The sequence below is a fragment of the Suhomyces tanzawaensis genome, assembly GCF_001661415.1.
Source record: "Suhomyces tanzawaensis NRRL Y-17324 unplaced genomic scaffold CANTAscaffold_1, whole genome shotgun sequence".
In the NCBI taxonomy this organism is placed as follows: domain Eukaryota; kingdom Fungi; phylum Ascomycota; class Pichiomycetes; order Serinales; family Debaryomycetaceae; genus Suhomyces; species Suhomyces tanzawaensis.
The window spans coordinates 405,518-432,578 of NW_017963636.1; the positions used below are offsets into that span (position 1 = coordinate 405,518).

At 44.1% G+C, this 27,061-nt stretch overlaps 13 protein-coding genes across 13 annotated transcripts in view; 6 read left to right on the top strand and 7 right to left on the bottom strand.

Annotated features, from left to right (window-relative positions):
* CANTADRAFT_3595 (uncharacterized protein) overlaps window positions 1-791 on the top strand; it is a gene marked incomplete at both ends in the record, with an annotated part of 1,245 nt that extends 454 nt beyond the window's left edge. The window contains one exon of the mRNA XM_020208660.1: window positions 51-791. Coding sequence (XP_020066617.1) covers window positions 51-791 — 741 coding nt within the window. The remainder of the gene's footprint in view (window positions 1-50) is intronic.
* Window positions 792-895: 104 nt separating this feature from the next.
* Window positions 896-1,238, top strand: CANTADRAFT_110116 (uncharacterized protein). Its single transcript, XM_020206188.1, has one exon. It carries the CDS (start codon window positions 999-1,001, stop codon window positions 1,170-1,172), a length of 174 nt encoding a protein of 57 aa, XP_020066618.1. The 5' UTR covers window positions 896-998; the 3' UTR covers window positions 1,173-1,238.
* On the bottom strand, window positions 1,227-2,816 carry SOF1 (rRNA-processing protein). Its single transcript, XM_020207103.1, has one exon. It carries the CDS (start codon window positions 2,685-2,687, stop codon window positions 1,305-1,307), a length of 1,383 nt encoding a protein of 460 aa, XP_020066619.1. The 5' UTR covers window positions 2,688-2,816; the 3' UTR covers window positions 1,227-1,304.
* A 251-nt stretch (window positions 2,817-3,067) lies between these two features.
* Window positions 3,068-4,443, bottom strand: CANTADRAFT_8778 (phosphatase; the record flags this gene model as incomplete). The annotated part of the gene is made up of 2 exons (XM_020211380.1): window positions 3,068-4,093; window positions 4,142-4,443. 2 exons carry the CDS (start codon window positions 4,441-4,443, stop codon window positions 3,412-3,414), a joined length of 984 nt encoding a protein of 327 aa, XP_020066620.1. The 3' UTR covers window positions 3,068-3,411.
* Window positions 4,444-6,514: 2,071 nt separating this feature from the next.
* CANTADRAFT_45303 (leucine-rich repeat domain-containing protein) lies at window positions 6,515-8,431 on the top strand (the record flags this gene model as incomplete). Its single annotated transcript, XM_020209197.1, has 1 exon — window positions 6,515-8,431. The coding sequence occupies one exon, from the start codon at window positions 6,515-6,517 to the stop codon at window positions 8,429-8,431; it is 1,917 nt and encodes a 638-aa protein (XP_020066621.1).
* Window positions 8,432-9,342: 911 nt separating this feature from the next.
* SOL1 (Sol1p) lies at window positions 9,343-9,963 on the top strand (the record flags this gene model as incomplete). Its single annotated transcript, XM_020208237.1, has 1 exon — window positions 9,343-9,963. A coding segment is annotated over one exon (621 nt), but the record flags the coding sequence as incomplete, so codon positions are not given.
* Window positions 9,964-10,681: 718 nt separating this feature from the next.
* Window positions 10,682-12,145, top strand: CANTADRAFT_44426 (cleavage polyadenylation factor subunit; the record flags this gene model as incomplete). Its single annotated transcript, XM_020209106.1, has 1 exon — window positions 10,682-12,145. One exon carries the CDS (start codon window positions 10,682-10,684, stop codon window positions 12,143-12,145), a length of 1,464 nt encoding a protein of 487 aa, XP_020066623.1.
* A 56-nt stretch (window positions 12,146-12,201) lies between these two features.
* Window positions 12,202-13,278, bottom strand: CANTADRAFT_45567 (peptidylprolyl isomerase; the record flags this gene model as incomplete). Its single annotated transcript, XM_020209230.1, has 1 exon — window positions 12,202-13,278. The coding sequence occupies one exon, from the start codon at window positions 13,276-13,278 to the stop codon at window positions 12,202-12,204; it is 1,077 nt and encodes a 358-aa protein (XP_020066624.1).
* Window positions 13,279-13,669: 391 nt separating this feature from the next.
* Window positions 13,670-15,048, top strand: CANTADRAFT_24420 (uncharacterized protein). The gene has a single exon (XM_020207105.1). It carries the CDS (start codon window positions 13,701-13,703, stop codon window positions 14,889-14,891), a length of 1,191 nt encoding a protein of 396 aa, XP_020066625.1. The 5' UTR covers window positions 13,670-13,700; the 3' UTR covers window positions 14,892-15,048.
* A 299-nt stretch (window positions 15,049-15,347) lies between these two features.
* On the bottom strand, window positions 15,348-17,459 carry RAD53 (serine/threonine/tyrosine protein kinase; the record flags this gene model as incomplete). Its single annotated transcript, XM_020208693.1, has 1 exon — window positions 15,348-17,459. A coding segment is annotated over one exon (2,112 nt), but the record flags the coding sequence as incomplete, so codon positions are not given.
* Window positions 17,460-17,774: 315 nt separating this feature from the next.
* CANTADRAFT_24421 (uncharacterized protein) lies at window positions 17,775-18,060 on the bottom strand. The gene has a single exon (XM_020207106.1). The coding sequence runs from the start codon at window positions 18,045-18,047 to the stop codon at window positions 17,877-17,879; it is 171 nt and encodes a 56-aa protein (XP_020066627.1). The 5' UTR covers window positions 18,048-18,060; the 3' UTR covers window positions 17,775-17,876.
* Window positions 18,061-18,353: 293 nt separating this feature from the next.
* Window positions 18,354-20,069, bottom strand: PTR22 (Ptr22p; the record flags this gene model as incomplete). The annotated part of the gene is made up of 1 exon (XM_020209050.1): window positions 18,354-20,069. One exon carries the CDS (start codon window positions 20,067-20,069, stop codon window positions 18,354-18,356), a length of 1,716 nt encoding a protein of 571 aa, XP_020066628.1.
* Window positions 20,070-22,052: 1,983 nt separating this feature from the next.
* CANTADRAFT_58534 (SDR family oxidoreductase) lies at window positions 22,053-26,679 on the bottom strand (the record flags this gene model as incomplete). Its single annotated transcript, XM_020210777.1, has 2 exons — window positions 22,053-22,600; window positions 26,136-26,679. The coding sequence occupies 2 exons, from the start codon at window positions 26,677-26,679 to the stop codon at window positions 22,122-22,124; spliced, it is 1,023 nt and encodes a 340-aa protein (XP_020066629.1). The 3' UTR covers window positions 22,053-22,121.
* Between the last annotated feature and the right edge of the window lie 382 nt (window positions 26,680-27,061).

A 27,061-nucleotide genomic window follows, 5' to 3' on the forward strand; every position in this document is an offset into this window, starting at 1 on the left:
TACTTTCGCTTGCCTGCCTGTTCATTGGTTACATCAAAAACAAGTACGAGCCCTCCCAGGTCTTACACTTCATCAACATTTCCTACGTGCTAATTTACTCCTCCTTCAATGTATTTGTGCAGTTTTTGATCCTGCTCTTGGCAATGGGCTATGGTATTGTGCATTCTCATAAACTGGGCTCTAGAAACCCGCTAGTTTATCTGAAAAGAGCATCCGCTTTGTTGTTTGGAAATTTAGGTGTTCTTGCAACCATGGTGGTTTGGAGCAGATTCATTCTGGCCCCACCCTCAACTATGGCCAACTGGGATGACCAATTAGTGTGGGTGTTCTTTGGATTTCATATGCAGACCTTGAAGCCGACCTGGTTGCAATTGGTAGCTTCCGATATTATGGGCATCTTCAACTCAATCTGGTTTATGGGCCAGATTCTGAGCTATATCGAATTAAGAGTATTCACTGCCTCGTTTTCGGCCCCCTACAAAAACCAAATCAACTCGAAGATTACTAGATCTGTTGTTGTGGTTACATTTTTCATTCTATGTGCACACAGAGTGGAAGTTTCGATCATATCAAAAACAAAGCTGAATTTCGGGATAGGCCTCGCTGATGGACCATTGCAGTTTTACATGGGGTTTGGGCACGTGATCTTCTTTATCATGGTGATCGTGCTCTTCGCTATTTTCATAAATGACAACAGCAGGCTGTGTGTCGAGAATGGTGCAACTCAAGAGAATAAGAGAATTCACTTCGAAAAAGAATTGGATGAGGAGCCAGTACAAGATACAGCTTAAGTACTAATTTAAAATACAGGGTATCGGTCGATGATAGAATTGAGCACGCGTAAAAAGCCAAAATGATTCTTTGAGTATTGCAGCAAGAGTTGTTTCAACGATCTAGAAGTTTCAAACTCGGGGGTTTTTACCAATGAACTAATGGGTAGTCGTTCATTGGATGTATTTGTTTACTGGTTGGTTCCAGATTCGTTATGAATGTAGCTAATGCACTTTCGAGTCGTACAGTATGTCTTTTATACCATGAATTGTCATCGACTTGTTATTCTCAAATACATATCCACTAGAGTCCAAGTCTTCTACTATAGATACCTCTACTTTTCAGTATTTCTGCTATTAATTGTCTTTAACATGTACAGTCAGTCTTCAAGATACGATTAATTTACCCTTTTTATCCTCGAATCCCAGTCTATCATTAGTTGCACTTCCACTGCTGTATTTTTACTTTATTCTCAATTGCACCCAGTGAATCATTAATTACTAATTACTTATCTATACTGACTCTGACACTACTTACTCGTCCTTCAATGCAGTCCCCCGGATGTGCTTCTCTCTGTCGGGAACCACCTTCTTAGTACCAGGCTTGCTGTGTCTTCTATCATTTTGTTCTCTCTTCTTCATGCTTTCCATCTCGGTGGCCTTTATCTCCTTGGCCTTCTTCACGGTAGATGGAAGATGACGGTGTCTGGAGATACGCTTGATCTCAGGCATGTGCTTGTATCTCTCCTTCAAGGCAGCGTCGTACTCCATCTTGTTTCTTTGTCTGGTGGACTTGACTCCGGCTCTGTCTGAAGCATTGGTTCTCCACAACCTGATGTTGGTGTCGTCACTTCCACTCAAGATATATCTGGCATCGGTGGTGAACTTCACGCTAAACACCCTCTGCATTCTCTTGGTATGGTATATGTCTCTGGAATGTCCGTCTCTAGCTCTGAAGATCCGGATGGTCTTGTCGTAACCTCCTGTAACAACCTCTTCACCGGTTGGAGAAAAGTCAACGTCCATGATAGGTGCTACGTGGTCCTTGTAGACGTTGAATGACTTGTTGAGGTTTCTCATGTCCCAGAGGTATGCGTTATGATCTTCTCCTCCACTGACAAAGTGGAATGCTTCCATGGGGTTCCAGGCAAGGGCGTTGGTCCTCAAGCTGGTCACCACCTTCTGGATAGGCGAGTTGGTTCTAATGTCGTACAAAACAATAGAATTATCAGACCCTGCAGATGCTATGATGTTGGTTTCGGTCTTGTTGAACTTGACGGTGTTGACGTTGTCTGCTCCCCAGGTGAGATTACTGATGTATCTTGTTCTGTTCATGTCCCACAACTGGATAGCAGCACCACCAGTGACAAACGTCTCTTCTTCACGGTGATGGTCAATACCCTTGAATGCATGCTCTCCGAGGAAGGTTTTCACGAGCCCACTGTCCTTGGTTTCGTATATTTGCTCGTCCGTGATGTTATGGTTGAACTTGTCTGTGTTGACGGACCACAACTTGACAGTCTTATCGTCACCACACGACAACATATGGCTGGCATCTGGCGTCACCACTAATCCACTGACCATACCATAATGTGCCTTGAAACTGATGGTTTCTTGTCTCGAAGTCAAACTCCAGTATTTTATGACACCGTCACCAGATCCAGAAGCGACCTGGTTGGTAGTGGAGAAGTTTTTGGCAATCGAGTACACCCCATCACGGTGGCCGTCTCCCAACTGACCCACAAATGGTTGGGCAAACATTCTTTCCATCTTGGTGGCTGTCAATGCTTTGGTATACTCTCTGGCTCTTTCGAACGGATGGAGCGCAGGGTTGAGATTTCTGGGAAGAGCGGACTCCTGGGTGTTTCTAACTGGAACATAGGCATCTGATGACCTACTGATGGTTTTGATCTTCATTCTGGCTGGACCTTTTTGATATGACTAAGAAAGAGAACAGGAAACCTGGTAGCTGTTCTGATGTGTATACGAATGGGATATCCCTGGGGTGGCTATGTACTTTCGGTCAAGATAAGGTGCTTTGTGGTGATGCTTGATTTTGATAATTTTTATCTCATCGGGTCGTGCGAAAGTGGGATGGGCTGGAGAGACTAGGTGAAAGTAGACTGCGAATGGATTACAAGTGCAAACAAGAAGAATGGGCTAATAGGTTAGCCTTGGGAACTACTTCGTTTTTGGGGCGACCGCTTTTACTTACACTCAGGAAATTTGATGGTCTGTCCGAACTTCCAGCATCATTTTTTTGAAACTGAACTGCTCTTTTCCACACCTACATTATCGTATCTATATGTACATTATGGCTGTATAAATTAGTAGTGAAGAGGATGAATCGATCTAGACTGATCGAATACGCCATTCCACTCAAACACCAGTCCTGCTAATGTTTCGGTTCCTTGAATAAAGAAGAATTCTATAATTATTGAATGGCAAAGCAGTAGTAGCAATGAGAATAATTGCGAGCAATGGATGATGCATCGAAGTAAGAATCCAACGCCAGTGAGTACACTCTTGAGGTGTAAACGATTATTATAAAGACATGTTTTGACGAAATGAAAACTCAAAAGCGCTAGTTGCTGTTCTTGGAATGACGCAGAAATGCAATAGTTTACCTGTATGAGTACCGTCACAACGTTATGTCCAAAATCAAACCGACGTCGTCCACATTTTCTTTGGATAAGTCTTCCAAAAATGGCAACAAATCCAACAATTCATTATCATGAGTATCACTGAACCAACTCGAAATTGGAATAGAATGTTGAGGATGAAAGATGTATGAAGCAGGGGAATTATCAATGATGATAGAATCACTTAAAGGTCTCCCTATTTGTGACAAGTTCTTTATAAAGTTGCCCTGATAATTGTAACAAGAATCTCTAAATAATCTATGATGCACCGATTTGTGGAGATCCAACTTGTCCAACAATGGATCCCCGTATTTCAGGACCGAGGCTGTGAACACAACCACTTCATACCACTTGCCAACTTGTTTTAAGAACTCGTCCACCCCTGGTCTTTTTATCACATACACATGGTGTATTTGATTGTCTATTTCAACAGGGATGACGAAATCTGCGGTTCTCAAGTACTTGAAGGAGGAATGGACCAAGGTTTCGTCCAAATCCAAAATAAGACACTTTTTGTTTCCGTACTTCTTGTCCTTGTGGCCAAGGAGAAAGCCGGTTTCTGGGTTGAAAGCCTGGCCCTCTTGCAAGCGCGTCAAGTCCAAGAGCGAGTCTTCGTACAAGTCATCCTCGTACTCTTCTTCGTCTGAGTCCGCGGGAACCGTGGATTTGGGGTCGTCGTCGCTGACCAACTCTTTGTTGGCCTTAGGTTCTGTGGGGGTGTTGTTANACTCGTCGTTGGTGTTGGTGATGGTTTCTGTCTCATTTATCGAATGGTCTTCGTCCAACAATTCTTTCTTGTTGGTATGGCCATTGGTGGTGGTGCGAGGAGCAGCCGATGTGGCGACAGTCGCCTGGCCATCATCTTTGGCAGAGTGGCGGTGTTGTTGCTTGGCACGATGGGCACCTGTTTTGTGGGCGCTGGTGGAGGCAGAGGACTTTTTCGATGCCAGCGACTGGTGGTACGCTTTGTCGTTAGCATCGTCCTTGCTGTCCACAGAACAACACAACAACGAAGATATTAATTTATCCATGGTGTCCGGACCGGCGGTAAAAACCTGGGAGAAGTAGGAGGAACGATAAGCACCGATGACACCGGAGGAGGCGCGATGAGGGAAGGTGATGAGGGGGAAGATAACGGAGCAGGGTGAAAACAAACGGAGGTTCAACTCCCTGTTCGTTTTTCAAGAGAGGGTCGTGTGCTGGCGCACTATGGACTGATGAGGAGTGCTCGGCAGGCTGGCTGGGATGCCACGGGAGAGGGGGTTCCATTTGAGGGGGTTTGGGTGCTACGAAGGAGTCAGTGGAAGAGACAAGGGGATGAGGGAGCTACAGTGGGTACTACGGTGGGTGTTTGGTGGACGCTGTGGCACGCTGGGGGCCATTTTTCACCGATGGCTTGCGCGTGGGGGCACTAAGGGTGCTAGCAATCGTAAAATGTTAGACAGCGGTGGTGCGGATACGAGTGGTCACGTGCCGTGACTTCCGGAGGAGCCATTTGGACGACTGTGAGTCATTAATGAATGGCTGCTATTGGCCATGCGCGGCAGCACGAACCGGGAGCGACGGGACTTTCACGCTGCCTGGTAGTTCGCTTGAGTCCTTCACTGCCATGTGCTGGCAAGAGTTTGGAAGTCTGCCTGTGCACTGCGCAGAACTAGTGAAATTTCAATTTTTTCACGGGCTCTCCAAGCACAAGAGACTAACTGACGCCTCTCGTCTATCAGTCGATGCTGGGTGCACCATGCCGCCTAGTACACATGTGTGTAGGGTGCCAGACGAGGTTGCTCAATCGGCTGCTGTCATATTGAAGATATGGTTGGCGGGTGTAAACGGAGATACCTGGCAATATTCGCACTACATGGGTTTGTGACTGTGTGTCCAGTACCGATGATACTGGAACATAGTATTTATCCGGGAGGTGTCGTACTATCTAGCAGGTTTGACTCTGGACGTGGAAATTTCCCAAAATTCAGGGCAAAGCATTCCTATTTCGAATGATATCAAGTGGGAATCTACTTTGCTGAAATGTGAAAAAGTTGCGAATTCTAAGTGAAATACCCAAGTGAAACTTGATTTTGAGTTAAGAAAAGATGAAATTATATATAATTTAGAAAGAATTTTAAGAAGGTTTCTCTTCCTATGTATACGCGATTTAAGGGCTATAGTTCCATATGCTCTTCGGTCTTACTAAATTCGAAGTACACCGAAGAAAGCCTGCTGCCTTTGAAAAAGCAGCTAACTATATGCGTTTTTGGGCCATGATTAAATTCGAATGTGGGGTGAGGATTATTCCATCCATTTGTGCAAACCTCTAACAGAGATATTCTTAGCCGCACAACAGCCTACGATTGGCTTGAGGCAAATTCTTTAGAAGTGCTAGATTCCCTTAAAAAAGGTATTGCAGCATTGCAACACTTATGACAGGTTCTCACAATCTTCACAATTTTCAAATTGTCACTAGTGATAAGGCACTATATATACCGGGTCTGATGATATAGGGACAGCGTAGACCAATGGTACCGGTGCTAGCCACCTAGTTTTATTAAGTTTTGAAAGGTATTCCAACTTTCAGTTTTGTGTTCCAATTTTTATCTATCAATCTGGAATTCAATCCAACCATTATGACTAAGGAATTATATATTATCACTTAGATACATAGAACATGATGAGATGCAAAAACTCGTGTTGACTAAATCCATTGGACCTTCTTTCTAGCTTCATAATTCATTTTTGATTAACCTCAAGAAAGATTAAATGATTGTAATTTGTGGCAAAAAACTTGCAGTAAATTCACCAGATCACTAATATTCTCACAAGGATGCATTTATCTTATTCTACCTTCTATTTCGTTCGTCTGTTGCTTCATGTTAGCGGCCTCTCAAGCTTACTAATCTTCCCATATTAAAGACAACTAGTCACGTGACAAGTAGACAATCTCTGTGATCTCTTTCATCAATATCAATCTAACCAATTCGCCTCCAAAATTCCCGGAATCTGCATTCCAACATCTATAACCACCCTAAACTAACTTCAGGGCCTTTAGTTAATTGATTCCTTAAAATTTGGGATCTGCATTCTATCAACATTTCCGATTCGCCTTGAATGCCAAAGCCGTCAGATCCAAGTGACAGTCTTCCCGATTTTCAAGAGCTATCAAAACTTCCCGATGAAGTACTAACCACCATTTTTGAACTCCTTCCTCCGGAATATGTCCAAGAGTTTCTCTTGTTTCTACCAGCCACAAGATCGTTCGTGGAGTCTGAATACTTCTCAGAGGTTCACTTTATAGTGTCACCCACCAGAAGGCCCTACGTTACTTCTTTGACGCAACTGAAGCTCCAGTATTGTGCATTCAAAAGCTTTTTTGACATAACCCAATTTCTTGACTGCAATGAAGATTTTATACCTAAAAAATTACTTCTTGTCAGTGGAGGTGATTTTCAGTCATTGACCACATTGTTGAGATTTTACAGAAAATGGATAACTAGAGTTCCAATCCTTGATTTCACCATTGATACCCATAGCTTAACTACTGATGACTTCAGTTTGCTACTCTCGTTCCCAAACCTCAAACGCATCCATTTTTCAGGTGTTGAGATGGATTGGACCACTAAGTTTCTCCGAAAACTGCCTGAATTCCGGTCTCATCCTGGTCTAGAAAATGTTATTTTTTTGGGACATGGCATATACTCGTGGAAAGATATAGACTTCCCTCCAAATGTTCGTCATCTTGATCTATCCTGGACTAAAACTGATGTGTTAAGTATTAATTTATCAGATAAAATATCTGAACTCTACCTTAATAACGCCGGGGTCAGTCTGGAGAATTTGTCTAGTATTAGATTTCCTCCGAACTTGAAAACTCTTATGATGACATACAACAAGTTGGAAACATTTAATCTAGATGTTCTTCCAGAATCGCTAGAGACAATTGACCTATCGTTCAATGGAATTCAGTGGTTTGAGGGTTCAAAATGGCCTGCTGGTTTAAAGTCCATTTTCTTGGCCAGCAACCATCTTGGAGATGATGAGATGAAACAGTTGACGCTGGTACCGTGGCCCCAAAACCTCGAACGATTATCAGTCGAAGCCAACATATTTACAGACTTAAGAAATTTGGGCAACCTACCCAGTTTAAACTGGCTTGATGTGGGAATGTGTGAAATACGAGGATTTGAGGGCTTTGAGTTTCCTTCCAGTTTAAGGTACTTGAGAATGGGTAGTTGCGAAAGGATAGCATGGCCCACAGGACCACCCGGGCAAAGTCAACAACCCGACCCTACTTCAAACTATCCCGATAGAAATCGAATGGTTTTTCCTCCATCACTTCTCGAGCTTGATTTAATGTCATGCAAAATACCATCACTTCATTATTTCTCATTCCCCAAATCCTTGACAAAATTGGCCCTTTCAGGTAACAGAATCACCAGTCTCGCTCTGTACGAAGACGAGAAGCACAGATGGTCAATTCTCGAGAACCTCGTGGAGCTCGATTTGTTCAAAAACCGTATTACGTCCCTTGACCACTGGAGACCACCCGCTTCGTTGAAATCCCTTGACTTAAGCGACAACAAACTCACAAAGATATCTGGACTGCCATTATTTGACGTCAGCTACAATAGCCACACCACCAAGCTCCACACCATCAATGTCTCAGAAAATAGCATTACCGACATTAATGGCATACATCTCCCTGAGAATTTGGCAAGGTTGAAATTGCGGGATAATTTGCTCGAAACCGTCAGTATCTCGCCAAGCATCGCTAATCATCAGGTTTTGCGGGAGTTGGACCTCAGTCAGAACAGGATCCGCAGCCTCCAGTTTACTGGAAAAGGCACAGGGAAGATACAAGAGGTGGATCTTAGCGGGAATTTGCTCCTCAAAGGGGGTGAAGGCGGAGCTCTTGGGGTACGAGAAAAAATGGGACAGTTCTACGACGATTTCGAAGCCGGGTTTGGCGTCAGGGTCAGTGCCAGGAAGTTCAATGTCAACAGTGTCCACAGGGTGGTTTCATCGTGAGCACCTGACGTAATTGCATTACGCAGGAGTTTCTATCGACTATATTTCCACCAGATTTGAATATGCTCTTACACTATATAGCTACTACCCAGCTTATACTCGAGCTACCATTTTCGCATCCATAGTCCTGCACACAATACAATTCGTCAGGGCCTCTACAACAGTAAGCAGACAGTTCAATACGAGCAGGAGCCTGCAATTCAGCACACGCTCCCGTGCTCCTGTGTAGCCTATCCCGATCCTCGTATTTGCAGGTTGTACGCATCAACCCCAGTCTCTTGGATAACATGTGAGCTATCAGACATCGTGTCTGCCTATTTTGACAGGGCAATATGTACTCAGTAACCAGACATTATGCAGCGTGTTAGGCAGTTACGAACCGCTACCAGAATTTAGTGCTCAATAGAGTAAGTACAGTATCACGTCGTGAAGGATAGCACACCAAGCAAGATCTCAATATAGTCCATAATGGACCACAATTGTCCACAGCTCCCGTTCAGTCACCTTCCCCACTAGCTCTCTGTACTATTGCGGGCCAGTGTCGTCCCAGACAATGTTCGGTGGTGTCTGCAGACGCGTATTGTACCTGAATGGTGCCCAATGCGGATAATTGAGCCAGCCATTCCAGACGTGTTCGCGGAGGCGGATCACGTGCACGCCATCCCACCAGCAACGGGAGCTGGCCATAAAACAGGAAGCCAGTGTCATCTTATCAAAAAGAGCCTCAGCCCAGCTTCAGAGTGATAGCCGATCAGTTCATCACACGGAGCCCTCCCAGTACCCTTTTAGGCTACAGCACCCCTGATCTCTAACTTCCTGGCCACAAACAGCTTCCACCATTCGTCCCCCATCCATCTGGTTCCAGAGCCTTCAACCATCATCTCTCCGAGTCTATAATGTCGTACATCACTCCACAGACACCCCCTCGGACTAGACTGCTGGCCAAACCTGCCACTCCCAAGGGTCTTTCGACTCCAACTACTCCCTACAAGTCCAAGGGTCACTCATTGATGACCCCGTCAAACTCTTCCAAGAAGTTGGCAGATCCATTCAACTCAGGCCCAGTGGGTGGCTCCAGTCACCCTGAATCGGTTTTCAAGACGCCATCTTCCATACTCAAAAAACCAATTCTTAACTTGAGCAAATCGAGCACCAACCTTCGCCAAAGCAACACCGATGGATCACAGACTCTATTGACCCCAGAATTTACGCCCCAAAAATCCCCAAATAGATCAACAAGAAAGAGAAGGGTGTTGCCAGACGATATATTCAAACACGCCACAAACAGCATCTCCAAGGTCAATGACAAGCTCTCGTTTGGCCTTTTGCTTCCTATGCCTTCTACCGTGGGGTCTGGCAGAAAAGCACCAGCACCAGCAAAGATGGGCAGAACGCTAGGCAGCCCTACGAGCGAAAGCCTAATTGCTCATGATGATATTGATATTGAACACGAAGAAATAGACCTCGAGACTCCGCTTCTTAAGCAGCCTCTTACTCCCTCGAAACAATTGATTGATGAAGATTTGGTAAGTCATTGGCACGGAAAGTCGTTCAACAATTATTCCTCGGACGAGGACTTATCCGACGAAGAAATAGTACCATCCAAGCCACAGAATCCATTCCTTACAGAAACAAAGACTGCACCAGCTGCCCCAAAGAAATCCAGTGCCAATCCATTCAATGATCCATTTAATTCTCCTACTTCAGATAAGCAGCATATCGATTACGGCACACACATGGAGTTAATCAAGTCGAGGACAGGCGAAAGAAGGGTGGTGAAGTTGACCAGTCGCCAGAGCCAAATTAAACCCAAGAAATTGGACTTTTCGAATATCTGAATCGTGAATGCGGGCTTTCACGAGTATATAGAGTAATTAATAATTCGGAATTTTAAAATGTAATCTTATCGCTATCACTACTGCTACGTACCGATAGGCTTTCTCTAATAACTACAGATGTAAAATCTTACTACAACAGTTATCATCGATACTTTCATAACAACCCAGGGATATTTATCCAAATGACTCCAAACACCTACTTGTGACGGGAATGTCCATCGCGACATTGCGACATCCGCCATCATCAACTCGCGACATCCATTGCACCCACATTAAAGTCAACACAGGTGTACCATCAGCTGAACTGCAATCCCTCTCCCCTAGTACAGCCAACTAAAGGAGCCTTGCTTACATCTAAGTGCATCTGCCCATCTTAATCATCACGTGCATCGTTTCCATAGACTAATTAGGCATGTCACTTCCAGGATTTGGAACGTCAATTTCACCAGAGGAGTCTGCTGTCACATCCTCCATCGACATACCTGCCTTCTCAGAATGGAGAATTGAGGTCCCTTTCCGCACCTACTTTAAGTTCAAAGTCATTAAGGGTGTTGCGGAGATTTTTGGTACCGAGCTTCCTCTCAATGTGGAGATCCAATTCTGCGGTGTCAAGTATGCCATCTACGCTCCATTATCCGAAGGGTGTACCATCGAGTATGCCACCACTCCCAACAAAGAGAACATGACCAATGAAGTGGATGATGTGGTGGAATATTTAAGTGAGGAGACCGTAATGAAGAAATACATCAACCTTCATCTAGGATTGGAAGGATTGAGGCAGCAAATTTCCGACCACAACATAATCAACTCGCAAAAAGCCAAAAACGGGCCTCGTGTGTTGATTCTTGGCGGAAAGTGCACTGGAAAGACTGCTTTGGCCAAAATCCTTTCGTCCTATGCTTTGAAAATGGACAGTACCCCCATATTGGTCAACTTGAATCCTAGGGATGGTGTATTTGCATTGCCAGGATCAATTACAGCCACTCCTGTCAGTGACTCTTTTGATTTGGAATGTGCTGGTGGTTGGGGCTTTTCGACCACTTCTGGTACCTTGTACCATAATCCAAAACAGCCCATTGTCAAGAACGTTGGATTTGTTAATTTCGATGACAACCTTGATCTTTACAAATACCAAATATCCAAATTGGGCCTTACCGTTATGTCACGGGTTGAGGAGGACCCTAAAATCAAGAGCAGTGGGATAATTATTGATACACCGCCATTGGCTATTAAGGACATTTCATTAATCGAAAATATAATCTCTGATTTCGAAGTCAACGTCATTGTTGTCATTGGAAATGAAAGACTTAGCATTGACTTGAAGAAAAAGTTCAAGCACAAATTGAGTTCGGCTCAGTTGGATATTGTGAAAGTCCCTAGAAGTGAAGGTGCCGTTGAAGTCGACGAATCCTTTGTCAGAAGAGTTCAAGAAGAGACCATTAAAGAATATTTCCATGGCAACTATAAGACCAGATTATCGCCTTTCAAAACAGAATTAGAAGTTAGAGATTACTCCATTTACAAGGGTATCTTGAGTCTGGATCTCGCCTCCACTTTGGCCTTTTTGCCAGCTGGTGATTCGTATACTGCCGACGGTGAGGGTGATAACGACAAACAAGAAGAGAATTCGCTTGACAAGTACTACAGCTTATTGTCGGAGCCAAGTCCATCCAATTTGGACAATTCCATCTTGGCTGTTACACAATTAGCACAAAAGAACATGCTGACCAAAGATTTGTTGAATACTAGTGTTTTAGGTTACGTTCACATATCCAAATACGACGATACCAAAGGCAAGTTGAGGGTGTTGTTGCCATTCCCTGGGGCTTTCCCCAGAAACGTGTTGATCTCCACCCATATTGGCTTCAGCGATTGAGTGGCAATAAAGTCATTCATTGGGTATCTAGATCATATACAGGGTATTAATAGTGGCTAATCAAAGGGCACAGGCTTGAACCCGTTCCTTTTCAAACTTTCACTAGCAGCAATAGCACTGGGAATCTTAATACCACAACAGTCTCCCCAAGTGTTTACGTGGACATGGCCACAATCTTCTTCGACGTGCTCATGTTCCCCAACACCTTCAGGGCATGGTATGGTGTCGCCAAACATAAAGTGCTGGACAATTGGCAATTTGCTCAATACTTCGGCCTTGTACATTTTTATCATTCCGTCCTTGATTTTTTGCCACGATTTGGCCGACAGAATATCGTCCAACATAGGAGAATGCCACCTTAAGCTCAATTTATCTTGTGTGGGCAATGTCTTGATCTTGTTGATGAAATAGATGCACTCCAAGTACATGTACTTCTCATGATACATTGCCACCAATTCTTCATTGTGGATCAGTTTTGGTTTCATGTGAGGATGGGTGGATAGCTGAGCCGATCCAAAAAGGAAGGGGAGAAAGTGGTAGTCGTCCAATCCCCACACTCCGTGTGAGCCTGCTGGTTCCAACCAGTATGTTTTTTGCAATCTTCTCATGATTGCGATGTACTTAGTGAACACTTTTAAGGTGACTGCAGACATGTCCTCTTTCTGGATCACCTCGTGCTTGTATAGACAGTATAAGAATGAAATAAAGTTAAGCTCATGGCCAGAGCCGTAGTCAATACGCGTGCGATTTCCCCATGATTCACTGAAGTAAGTCGCAAGCTCTTCTCCAAATCTTTCCGCATCTTGATGTGTCGTCTTTTGGCTCCATAACGGCTTTAGTATGTTCTGTGAATTCTGTTGCAACTCATCGTAAAAGTCTCGAAACTCAACCTTGCCAAATCTTGAGATATCTTTTTCTATAACAACTGGATTGGCATCAATGATACCGTCCACTTGTGCCATTATGTCTAGCAACTTCATGCAAGCTTCTGAAGCGGGTACTGGGGCATCATTTGTAAGGCCCTCCACCAGCTGCTGAAGATCCAGAACAAACAGGACGATATTCTGATAGGAAGGGGAATCGATCCACTTCTGGAGATCCTCTGGGGTTGTAATTCTTCTGGAAGGTGTCATTGATGGATGATTAGAATAGACTAGCTAAACATATGGCAAGTACTGCGCACCGTGACCTTGGATCACGTGAACATACTTTTCACAGTTGCCACAACAGCTGGTCAGTAATGGGTTGTATGGAGTTCCAACTGGGCTCAGATCGTATTTCGTATGAGATAGAGGTGCAGCTTCTATAGGGATCTAATTTGTGGTGGAAATTTTGAATTTGGTGGCAAATAGTAAATTTCATCCAACCAGTATATTCTCTGGTACAAGTCTAGGGCATATCCACGGTAGAACAGTGACCCCCTGCTACTGATACGTTCATCCTGAACTGACAATGTTGTGTAGATATACTTCAGTAATACAAGAATAACCTTCAACTCGCTTTTACACGACTACCAGTAATCTGCGAAAACTTTTCATTACAACCATAAGCAGTCATGAATGGTGTTTCCAAGCCACTCAATGGTCTATTGTCCTTATCGACCCGTACAAACTTCCTCAACGATGTAAAAAAAAATCCATTATTGTCCTCCATTCTTCAGGAGGCCAAACCTTCACCAGAAACCGTTAACGCCCCATCGACCTTGCCATTGAACATCCTTCCCAAGCAAGAGATCTACGACCAAGTTGCCCGTGAAAACCCTGAGGCGTCGAGCCATGGGCTCAAATTCAAGCAATCGTTTGGATACGCCAAGTCCTTGATGAAGTTCTATAAGTCTGGGGTTACGAATGTATGGAATAATCACAAATTGGTCCAGGATTTGCGCAAGAAAGGATACCAATTGCAACATGTTGACAGACGAGGTAACGAGCAGGCTATTCGCATTCCAAGCTTCAAGGTTCTTACTCAAGAGATGAGCCAGCAGTTGTATGTTGTGAAGACACAGAAACTGGCCACCAAAGAGGAGGGTGAAGTGATTAAACACAACTCAACTGAAGGCGAAAAGCTTTTCAACCTCACCAGAGCTCAGTATCAGCTCATGAACCGTACTCCTCGTGACTTTTACAAGCTTCCAATGTTTGGTTTGATATTCGCTATTTTCATGGAAATGACTCCTCTTGTCTGTTACGCCATTCCAGAGCTTACACCCCTGACGTGCGTCCTCCCATCCATATTACCTCGTATGTGGAATACCAAGATTGTCAAACAATTGCTGCAGGCTGCAACTCGTCCAGATAAACAAGCTCAAAATGCCTACAACTTACCAATCGAAGAAGTCCGGATTTTGTGCAAGTCATTAAGAATTTCTTCGAAGTACCTCCCTTCGTTCGTTTATCCTGAGACTTACTTGAGAAACCAGTTGCAGCACTACTATAATTATTTAAAGGTTGATAACTACTATCTCTCAGGTTTAAATGGCGGTGGAAATGTTTGGAACATGACCAACCAAGAAGTTATGGAGGCATCTTTGGAAAGGCTTTTGATCGATGATCTCGCAAAGGTGACCAAGGAGTTTGATGCAATTAAAAATGAAGTAGAGAGAGCCGAGAAGGAAACGAGCTACTTCAACGAATTAAGAGTGAGATTGGCCAAGTTTGTTGTTGAATTTGAAAACTTCAATGTGGGATACTTAGGTAGAGAAAGTATGGCCGATGCCGACATCAAGAAAATCATGGAATGGAGATAGCTCTACGAGTAGCTAGACCGTCCAAAAACCCTCTACACTCGGAAAAGGATGTTTGATGTGAACCTACCCTAGGTGATTGTAAATAGAATGTACATATGCCGATATCCCGAGTTCATGCTGTAATTCAATTCCGTAGACGACTACATTAAGATTTCATGAAATGATTCTATAGTTCTCAAATATATATTATTTACTCAAGTGAGCACGTTATCGCTCGTTGTCTGACGTTAATGCCTAATCAGTGATTTGCTCCGACTCTTTTATACGTTTGGCAGCTCTATCGTCCTCTTCAATTTTTCTTTTTTGCAGCTTGCCACTTCCTCCATTACCCGTAATATTGGAAGCGGATTTGATCATACTGGACATAATCGCACCATTGTAAGAATCAATAATTGGTTTGGGTTTTAGCTTTTGATCTTCAACTCCTTGAGCAATTGGATATGACTCTCCGCCATGAATTCTCTTCCCACCATTTTCAAGTCCTGTGGAGTTTTCTATAATAACTTCGTAGCCTATGCTCTCTCTAGACTTATCGTCCACAAAGAAATACAAGTTATCCCCTTGGAATAGCTGAATCTTTTTGCCTTTTCCAATGACACTCTTGTTCACAGAACAGGAATTAGTACTGAAGTCTAGAAGCCAAATTTGATTAAGATTGTTGGAAGTTTCGTTTACCTTCGTGTGAATGACACAATGGATTTTTGACATTCTATCATCGTTGATAAACGTATCACACACTTCGTTTCTTCCAATAGAATATGGGTTGATTCCTTGCTTTAAGTAGAGCGGGTTCTGAGACATCGAATTGGGCAAAGGCATTAGTCTGATAATTGTACTAGGTGGTACATCTCCAGATGGGTTTGAACTAGTTGAAATTTTCAAGTTCTCAATGGGGGCAGATTCTCCTTCCGATATTTTGGTAGGTACATGATTTTCCTTCTCTCCAAAAGGAATAGGAAATGAATCGTTATTTGAATTGTATGAGCCCGGGTTTTCTGCTAGTTTGGTTGGTGAAAGAGATGATGAGGGAGGCTGAGACGGATGAAGTGGTTGAAGTGGCTGTCTTTGAGGCTGTGAGAATGGTTGTGATGCATGTGGCTGAGATTGTGGTAAGGGGACCACCCTTTTTGGTACTTTGAAATCATTCTTCTGACCTTTGGTCTTTCTATTCTTCTCGCTGTCTAATGGTCTCATCATAAGATCTTCATCTATTTTGCTAATTGAATCAATTGGCAAAACTCCTCCGTCAATCTTACGAGACTGTTGAGATTGAGATTGGGATAAACTTAACCCCTTCTCCTGGCTTTCCTCGTTGTATACGTTTTTTATCCATGGATGTTGCAAAGCTTCATCTGCTGTGATTCTCAATCTTGGATTGACTTGCAAACAACATTCTAGGAAGTCTCTCCCCTCCTTTGAGATTTCATAGGAATTCAAAGGGGACTCGTGGTATTCCCCTTGTTTGATCTTTTGAAACATTTGAGCTTGCGTCTTACCGTTGAAAGGTAAATGTGAGGTAAGAAGAACATAAACAAGACATCCCAATGACCATATATCAACCAACGAAGAGTAATTATCCTTTGGAGATTCACTCTGAGATAAGTCATATTTACCTGTGATTACCTCTGGTGCAACATATGCTAAAGTGCCACAGAATGTTTTCATGAACGTTGAATTATCACTAAACTTAGCCAATCCAAAGTCTGTGATCTTGACAAGGATGGGATCATCTTGCATAATGAGTATATTGTCTGGTTTGAGGTCTCGGTGAGAAATTCCAAGTTTATGCACGTATGATATTCCTTCCAAGATTTGTTTCGTTATGACTTGTGTTGCATCCTCGCCAATGGCACCATTTGCAGCTACGAAATCCATAAGATCGCCACCAGGAACAAGTTCCATGATAATATAGTAATTGTCGATGTCTTCATAGAATCCTTTAAGACTAACAATGTTTGGATGGTCCAACTTCCTGAGAATAGAAAGTTCCCTATCCACGCCAGCCAAACCACCAGTAGGGCCACCTCCCGTATTCAATGCCTTTCTGCGGTTAATAATCTTCACTGCGTAAGAATGTCCCGTGGATCTTTCCACTGCCTTTTTGACAGTTGCAAATGCACCTTGGCCAATAGTCTCATTCTTGATGATGTAGTCCTTGAATATTCCTTGGTCTTTAAGCACAGCTGCGGCACCTGTCCCTCCAGGTCCTTGTTGGCCCATCTTGGTGGGGTTATATGGATCAGAGAAAAGCACGACAAACCTGATCACATCCTTAGGAATCCCTACACCAGCTGCTATCTCGTCTCCCTGGTTCAACATATAGTTTGAGCCTTTCACAAGCCGTATGTGATTCAAGTGGGTTCCGTTGGTTGATGTGTCTTGAATCCACAAGGAATTGTCTGAAAAATTGAGCCACAATTTGAAGTGTTTGTTGGATATACGTGAGGATGATGCCAATGTGAAGTCTGAGTCTTGGGATCTTCCAAATACCCATACTTTCTTGCCAGACGCTGGTTTTTTGTCCACGATTAAATCGTAGTAGTTGTGTTGACCTGTCGTGCAAATAAGACGGCACACCCGTCCCCGGTCCAGGGGATCCTGTGTCTGTGTTGCCGGTGATTGTTGAGTCGGCTGGGTCTGGGTTGGTTGGGTAGATGTCATTAAGGATAGAATTCTATACTACGCGTGGTTAAGTGTTGATAAATTTGTGTCATGTGAGCGCGTATTTTCGAGGCGAGGAAGAGTCCAGGCGAGGAAGAGTCCAAAGGATTATTAGTTGATGAAAAGAGTCTGGTAGGGGCTAATTACGTCCATGGAGAAGGCGAAGTGTTGACACTTCTTGCGTCCAACCAGATTGGTAAGTTTGAAATAGAGCATTGTGCGCTTGAAAGTATTTTAATGGGAATTTGTGTGGTGAGAGTTGGATACTCCCATAGAGGGGAGACTAATATTAAGAGATATTTCTACTTCTTTGTGCAGTAGTCATTACGGTTGATTGTAGCGATTTAACATAAATTTCCATTGATCGGTCCTTTCACGTACAGATGGTTCATTCGCAAGAATGGCGCTGGGTATGGAAGAGTATGCTAGTCTTGGAACGGCAGAGTTTCCAGTATTGAACTGTTGCTCTCTGAAGTATGACATAAGTAGGACCATATTCTGAGGAATCCAAATCATCTATCCGTTTTCAGTATTCAAACTATTCTTCTGCTATACCTATTGCTGCTTTTTCACAAACAAACATTTGTGAGCATTCTCTACCCAAGGTGAGCAGGTACTACCCAAGGTGAGCAGGATTATCGATGTTTGAACTGTCTATAAGAAATGATCTCGCTGGCAGAACTCATATGTACGTACAAATTCTCAATTCTTGCCCTGAATCAGCTACAATGGCCATCTCTAGCACATTTTCGAAATTAATTATATTATCGTATAAACTCATTAGCTTACTAGCACGCGTGCTTAAGCAAGACTCTTGATGGACTTCATAGAAGTAATTGGCTCTAAAGTGACCTCGCCCTCTTCGTTCTTGTATTCCAACTGGTTCAACTCGTCTTCCTTGGCGTTGTAGTGGTTGAAACATAACCAGAAGCAACAACCAGCAATGAAACAAGCAACAGCCAAACCAGTGAAGGTCCAGACCAACTTTGGATCAACAGAGGTGGAGGATAATGCAATACCAAGGGCAGAGCCAACAGCGTTGGTAGCCAAGAAGAGAGATGTGATGAAAGACTTCATGCTGACTGGAGCCTTGGTGTAAGCGTATTCCAAACCAGTAACAGAGGCCAAGATTTCAGACATGGCAATCAAGAAGTAAGCTGGGGCTTGAATGGCAACGTGGATATGGTTTGGAACGGTTCTGAATTCTGGAGCACAAGCCTTTGGATGGTCAAAACAAGGGCCAGCAGAGTAGATGTAATGTTGAAGAACAGCAGCGTAAACCATGGCACTGGATGCAAACATGAAACCGAAGAAGATCTTGGTGATAGCCTTGAAAGGAGTGAACTTTCTGATGAATGGGTAGACGATTCTTTCACAGATAGGAATGAAGATAATGATAGCAAGAGAGTTAATAGCTTGCAAGATATCGTTTGGCAATCCGTGCAATTCCATTTGACCAGCTTGGGAAACAAAGTTGTTCACCATTTGACCGTAGACAACCCAGTAGATAGGGTAGAAAGCAAAAACCTTACAACCGTAGAGAGCTCTCTTAACTTGGTCAACAAAGTGGTCGTCCCAGTTGAATTGCTTGTCTGGGTTTAAGGATGGTCTAGCAGCGTCCAAGTTGAAGTTGTTCTTTGCAGCCATGATGACACACTGGAAGGTCTTGTTGACGATCTTGTCACTAACTGGCATCTTGACGTATTGGTTTCTACCCAAAACCAATGCAATGATGGCAATAAAGAAGAAACAGAAAGGAAGAAGGTAAGCAGCCCAGAAACCAACGTGGTGCTCCAACTGAGTGGTAGCGATGACAGACAATGAACCAACGTTGATCATGAGGTAGAAGAACATGAACACGTTTTGGATGGTGACGTTAGGGTCAACAATGACTCTTTCTCCGCTGGCCAACACCTTGATCACAGGCTTGGTCTTAGGAACTTGGTCAGCAATCAATGGAGAAACGTTGGACTTGACACCACCAGTAGCCAAACCGATGATAACAATGGCGATGATGTACCCGATCAAGGAACCAGTCTTGCTAGCGATGGATGGGATGGAGGAAATGAACAACACGAAAATACCAACAATGTAGATACAGCAGAAAACGAAGATGGTTTTGAACTTACCCCAGTAGGTGTCTGCGAGCCATCCTCCGAAGATTGGAGTAAGGTAGCACCAGAACTGGAAGAAGTAAGACAAGGCAGTGGCACCCTGGTTCTTCAAGTTCAACACACCCTTTGGCGAGTCTTCAGGCGAGTTTTGCATGTAGTTTTGGAAAGGAGCACTCAAACCGTAGTAGGCGAAACGTTCAGCCAACTCGACAATTGCAACCAACCAACAACGAAGAGGAATCTTTCCAGAAACATGTCTCAAAGTCTTCATTTCTTCGTCGGTAGGAGCTCTTCCTTCGTCCTGGCCTTGGGAAAACCCATCGCTAGTAAGAGAGGTAGAGGACTTGAAGTCTGGGTCTTGGACAGACACTTCGGCGTCTTTAGCTTTTTCCAAGGAGGACATGGTGGGGTCAGTTGGATGTGGAGGGTAATGGCGAGAAAACTGTCGTCTTATATATTTGCACCCAAGAAATTCTGCTTATCAGGAATATGGAGCCGTACATTCGGGCAGCGATCGTATATTAGCGGCAAAGGTGTAGTGGTAAGGCGTTCCGTTATGATAGTGGGGAGATGCATTGCAAAGGTTTCGGTGCCAAGATGTCGGTTCCATATGAGAGCCGTATGTCAGATCAAACCATCTTGGCAAGGCTGGCCCGAGGGTTGCATCCGAAAACCGAGGGTGTCTAGGTTTGTGTCCGGAACTGGCTGCGAATTGAAGATTATCCATGAACGTCTTTGTGTCGGCGTGCCCATGGGACGTGGTGTGGAGGCTGCGGGCTTCATTCACGATAATTAGGTTGTGGGCTAGGGGCGCTACCCCGATTTACCGTTGCTTGCCGAATGGTGTGGTCTGGGGCTCCGAGTGCTGATAGTACCTGATTACCCCAGAAAATGGCGTTGATTGCTGTGGGAGTCTGACTCGGGCCCCCGATAGATATCCCCGCTGTTATCTAGCTAAAAACAATGTGGGATGGTTGGAAGAAATTTGAGGATGATACTTGGGGCTCGGGATTGAGCTGGTGGTGATAATTCGGGTTTTCACGGTCTTGCGAGAGCTGGAGAGGTTTTCATCGAAGCCCACTCCGGAACTTATTCAAGTACTGGTCAAGCGTTTGGAGAGAAGGTCTATCACTGTGGCCAGTCGATGGTAAAGCCATCGCGAGACAAAATGGTCCATCTTACGCTATTTTAGGGTTCCTCGACATTACTGGAATGGAGCCAGTAATTAATTTTAACAGCCCCATTCCATACGAGAAGGAGTGTTGTCAGTACTATACATGTGCCAACGACTTTTGAGTGGATGGAAAGTGAATGGTTGCCTCGAACCCATCAGCCATTTTCTACGTAGTATTCACCAATGGTCTTTGAAGCGCCACTTATGAGTGCAATCCACACGACGCTGTACGGATCCACTAACATGCCTGCAAACACGACTTCCGCATGATAACCACAGTAACCATCCTCTAGCAAGAAGATGAAAATCACCTCTGAATCGGCATCCATAGCCCCGATTCTCACGCAGTGGGCGGAATTTAATTATGGGGCCGCACCAAATGCCCAGGGTTGAAACCAGAGGGGAACAAAGCATAACAGCTGCAGACTGGCCAAGTAAAACAGCCTGTGGGACTTGGGTGAGGATCAGTCCAGGTCTACTGGCTCCTGTAGATTCCCATACCAAGGATCCTCAAGCTTGAATCGAGAGGACCTCACATTGGCACTTTTCTACATCTTTCTTTGCACCCAAACTGCACCCCTCGGTGTAGACCGATGGGGAAGAAATGGACGGAATACCAAGCTTCCTGGAAGTGCTATCTGTAGAGTTGGCGGATGGCGGGGCCATAATAATGCCAAGATCTGACTGTGGGCTGTGGCCCGCTGACCGCTGGCATATTGCGGGCTTGGCGGCTCAATTCCGAGGGCGAGGCTCCGGGCGCACTCAGGCATACCAAGAAATGTCATGGCTGCAATAATTATCCGTATCTCACTCAAAACGATGATTGATCTGATAGGCAAAAGTGAGATTAGCATACGGCTTGCTGACTACCCGCAAGATTAGCTGGTTGCGATCGTATGCATGGATCTAGCGCCACTGTTATTTTGGTGCAGGTGCCAAGTATTGAAGTACGGAACGCAGAATGCATTTCTCACTATCAGTAAAGTAGTTACACCGATGGATATATTGAGCCGATTATCCTCGAACTGAAGGTGGACTTTTGTGGATTCAAGATGGACAATTTGTGCCATCGGGCTATGGGTGCTTCTAGTAGTGATATCTGCAGCGAAAACCCGGCATTTCAACCGGCATTTATTATATTATTTCGGGCTTTGATTCGGCATTCTGGTGATTTCGGCCTATGTACATCTTACTAGACTCTACATCTAATTTCTCGTTTAACGTTGTTTGTCTCTATATTTTGGTTCATCCTATCATTTACTCTCGTTAGGCTCTATTTAATTACTCTCTGCTTTTCAATATTTGACTGACAGTGTCAACGACAGATTGCTCCAAACTAATCTGTTCGAATCCCAAAATCTTGTTGGTTTTAGAGTTGTCAAGTTTACCAGCGAATGGATTTTGCAATGGAGCATTCTCGTTTTCAGGGGTTCCCACTGGAATGGTTTCTCTCAACTTGGGGAAGTGTTCTCTGATGATGTTGGCAAGCTTTTGGGGAACAAATCCTCCGTTGCACAAGACCAATCTCTGGTTGGCAGCCTCGGCACTTTCTGCAGCGACGATGTGAGCTTTGGCAACGTCTCTGACGTCAGTGAATTTACCTTCAAAGGTAGGGTAAGGATCAGTTGGTTTGAGCTTAAGGTAAGCATCGATATGTCCAACACTTGAATTCAAGTTTTCCTTGGCTTCAGATTCAAAGGCTTGAGGACCAAAAACGAAAACTGGGTTGACCACAGCCATATCGAAGTGAGGCTTGTGTTCTTTCATGAAATCCCAAGCAGCCTTTTCAGCAAATACTTTGGATCCACAGTATGCAACAATACCCTTACCAAGGCCCTGGCCTTCCAAAAGCTCACCAATTGGACCACCGTCAGTAGCAGCGTACTCCCAGGTCATATCAGTGTATGATTCCTCGGTGACAACAATATTGGTGTAGTCGACTCTGAAGTCAAAAGCCACGGTAGCGTAAGAGGAAGTGACAACAATTCTCTTGACGTTCTTACCGTGCTCTAAAGCACCATTGTAGATACTCTTGGTACCCTCAACAGCTGGGTTGAGAAGAGCTTCTTCGAAGTTGCTGCTGGCAAGAGATGCTGGGGATGCAGTGTGGAACACGTAGGCAATAGAAGGGTGCTTTTGGAAAGCAGCATCGAAGGCACCTGGAGCAACGAAGTCCGCAACAACCTCGTAGCTGAAGTTGGGGTTTTGGAACAACTTGGCGAGATGCTCACCCTTGGCTTCAGATCTAACAGTTCCAATGACCTTGTAGTCCTTGGAGAGAAGAGTCTTGACGATGTGTTGAGCAATGTAGCCAGTGGCACCTGTGACGAGAGCAGTAGAGGACATTGTGAATTGTGATGTATATGCTTGAATGATACAGGCCTCTACATCATCGAGATATCGTGCTCATTTTATAGTTTCCACCACCTTCGCCAGAAAACGAGTTTGGTTCCTATCCATCTCGCCAGATACAGGATTGTGGTGAGAAGAAGCGTGGAATGCTACCCAATCGGGGTTTTGTGCAGCTGATTGGGGTGGAGAGTCACCGAATTTCCTGCATATACCCCCAGATTGATTATTAATCTGGTGGGTGATTCACCTTTGCTGTTGGATCATCGAACAGATAATGTTGGGATGAACTACAGCCCAATTATTTGATGCGAGAGCAGGAAATTTGGTTGTTAACCATTGTACAGCTAAAACTGTGCCAGTCGCTGGTATTCTGTACCTAGAAAGTCAGTAGGTTATTGCTGAATACAGGAACGTATGCCCACATGGAGTTTAATGAATATCAGTGTGCATGCACCTCCAGGATTCGGCGTCGTAATTTTCTATCTCCGTTCCTGCACAGCTTGACTGCGAAACGTTCTTGCCGTGGGTCAATGTTTGGATTTGTGCAATTTATTTTTGTCATCCTAGTAACAATAAGAGACAATATCTCACAATAAACAAGCCAGTGGCTTTTACATCTGGTATCTGAAGATAAATGTAATCCGCAAATATTCTGCTTAACTCTCACTATCCGGTTATTCTACTATCGTTGGTTCAATTGCCCAGATAATACAACGTTTTATCTGTCTAATTCTTACTATTCATCCAAAAAATGGCTATTCCCCACACTCTACATCATAATTGAAATTCATGTCTAATTTCTAATTCAAGTCTAATTTCTCAGCGATATCACAGTACACATGTGTTAAATACTTGCACAGTCAAATTAAGAACTATTCTTTCCTTTCAAGTATTGAGTCACAGTATCAACAATCGACTTCTCGATCGAAATTGGTTCGAAGCCTAAAATACTCTGGGACTTGCTATTGTCAATATTGTGATAGTGAGAAGTCTTTAAGTCTTTTTCAGCAGATGCTGGATTTCCTTCGGGCAAGGATTCCCTTAATGCAGAGAAGTTATCCCGGATAATGTTAACAAGTAATTGACCATTGAAAGGTTCTGTTGTAAGAATAAACCTGTGGTTAACCGCGCCCTCAGCTTCACCTGCAACGACGTGGGCCTTAGCAACGTCTCTCACATCAAAAGAAACACCGTCAAAAGAGGGGATAGGTTCATTCTTGATAAGCTTAGCGTACAGGAGAAGTCTATCAACACTCCAACTAAGGGTTCCGGTAACTTCTTCGTCAAACGCCAAAGGGCCAAAAACGTAAGAAGGATTGACAACGCTCAACTCATATTGAGGTTTTTCGTTCTTGATGAAGTCCCAAGCTGCTCTCTCGGCGATAGTCTTGGAAGCAGCATAAGCAAAATGAGGGTTCTGGACAGCAACATCCCAGGGAAGTTCACTCCACGATTCCTCGGTGACTGTGTATTTCGAATAGTCAAAGTTAGGAGTGTAGGCAATTGCGATGTAAGATGAAGTTACAACAACTCTCTTAACATTCTTTCCATATTCCTTGATGGCCTTCAAAATACCGAGAGTGCCGTCCAAGGCTGGCTTTAAGTAACTTCTTTCAATATCATTAGCCACGTCAGGAACAAGAGGTGATGCAGTATGGTACACCGTAGAAATCGAAGGGTATTTCTTCAAGACTTCATCATAGGCGCCAGGGGCTGCAATATCAGAAATTATCTCGTAATCGAAGTTGGGATTATTGACAAGTTTCTTAAAATTTGAGCCTTTGCTGTCGGTTCTTACTGATCCAACCACCTTGTATCCTTTAGCAAGAAGTGCTAGAACGAGATGTTGAGCAATATAGCCATTGGCGCCGGTAACTAATGCGGTAAGAGTCATAATTGGGTTGAAGTTGTGTCTTGCTTGAGAGAGAAGTGAGCAACAATGTAGAGGCTACTGGGGGCACAATCAGGGTTCTTTATACGACTACTACGGTGGCGTAATTACTAATGGTTCTTGTGATTAAGCTTTCGAAGGAAATCCACATTTTGCAAGTGTAGGAGAGTTCGGGAAAGTGTTTGACGTACACCGTCCCGAAGCGAATAATGTGGTCGGAAAATTACAATGCGCAGGGTCCATATTGCAAATTGCTATTGCGGCTGTGGGCAGGCATTGAAGGCTTAAATTCGCCTCAACTTGCATCCTCAATTAGATGGTTATCCGGTAAATAGAGGTGCATGCTTGTTCCAGGATTGGGGGATCCCTTTGTCAAAGGCTTTGCCTATTGTTGGTTAAGAATTCACTTCAACTTAACCGACACGCTATCTTTTTTCTCCTAGTCGCTATTTGCAATCCAACCAGTTGCGGGTATTTAAGGAATCTTTCCGAGTTTGCCACCTCGCTGCTACGTCATAAATAGTCTTTTAGGTTAATTATATTGATGTATTACTAATTCCTGTACCCTACCCCCTACTTAGTTCGGGTCTTGACAGCTTGGGAAATGGTGTCCACCACAGTTTGTTCCAAAGAGCGGTGCTCGAAGCCTAAGATTTTCAAAGTTTTCGAGTTATCGAAAATACCGTTCTTGGTGGTGGTCAATGCTTCGTGTATAGCAGCCTCGTCCCCCTCTGGTATCTGATCTTTGAACTCGGGGAATTTTTCTCGGATAATATTGGCTATAGCGTGGCCGTTGAATTTTCCACTAAAAAGGAACAATCTTTGGCCGACAGCTTGAGCACTCTCTGCCGCAACCAATTGTGCCTTGGCCACGTCTCTAACATCAATGAACTTACCTGCAAAAGGTGGAAGGGGGTCGGTTGGTCCAAGCTTGATGAACTGACCCACGACTTCCGCACTGAAACTCAAAGTGTCCTTGACTTCGGAGTCAAACGCCTGGGGTCCGAAAACAAACGTGGGGCAAACAGACACCAACTCAATCAGAGATTCACCACTGTTTGCGAATTCCCAGGCAGCTTTCTCTGCAAAAACCTTGGAGCCAGAATAGCCATCAATACCATTTTTGAGAGCCTGTTCGTAGGTCAATTCGGTCCAAGAGTCTTCATTGACAAGCTTGTCCGCATAGTCGTAGCCAGGAGTGGCTTCGACAGCTGCAGCACTCGAGGTGAGCACTACTCTTCTGACATTCGTTCCGAAGGACTTTATGGCACTCAATATATTTTTGGTACCCTCAATCAGCGGTTTAAGGAGATTCTGCTCAACATTCTCACTTGATAAGTGAAACGGAGAGGCGACGTGGAACACGGTGGAAATAGCCGGGTGAGCCTTAAAGGCTTCATCAAAGGCCCCTGGAATAGCAATGTCGGGGACTACCACATAGCTAAAGTGGGAGGAATTGAAGAGCTTGGCAAAATGCTGGCCCTTCTCTTCGCTCCTCACCGATCCAACCACCTGGTAATCCTTAGAAAGGAGCAAGGCAACTATGTGCTGTGCGATGTAACCAGTGGCACCACTGACGAAGGCTGTAGGACTCATGATGATCAAGAAGAAGATAATTCTGGATCACAATTCATGGTGCCCAAACATTAAATTGGGCGCATCACCACTGGAGCCACATTACAGTGTTTTTAGAAAACATTCGAACCCTCGGCCCGGAACTTTTCGTAATACGGGAAACTCAATTTTCGTAATAGGGGCCGGATCTTTTCATACTAAGTTTAATTTTAAAACTGTACCNCCCTACCCGTGAAATTTACGACAGCAACTGCTTAGATTTGTAGTGCCTAATCGTTGTTGGAGCAAACAATGTTTTCCTCATTTTCCTTCTTAATTAAGGATTTCTCAAGAGACCGGAATTCTGGCAAAAAAAAATGTTCTATGTGATTCGCTAAAATATAAATATATCAATTATGGATTT

What these genes read in the sequence shown, in the direction of transcription:
- CANTADRAFT_24420 (XM_020207105.1), top strand. Translation starts at nt 13,701, where the DNA reads ATGAATGGTGTTTCCAAGCCACTCAATGGTCTATTGTCCTTATCGACC.
- SOF1 (XM_020207103.1), bottom strand. Translation starts at nt 2,687, where the DNA reads ATGAAGATCAAAACCATCAGTAGGTCATCAGATGCCTATGTTCCAGTT.
- CANTADRAFT_110116 (XM_020206188.1), top strand. Translation starts at nt 999, where the DNA reads ATGCACTTTCGAGTCGTACAGTATGTCTTTTATACCATGAATTGTCAT.
- CANTADRAFT_24421 (XM_020207106.1), bottom strand. Translation starts at nt 18,047, where the DNA reads ATGGTCCTACTTATGTCATACTTCAGAGAGCAACAGTTCAATACTGGA.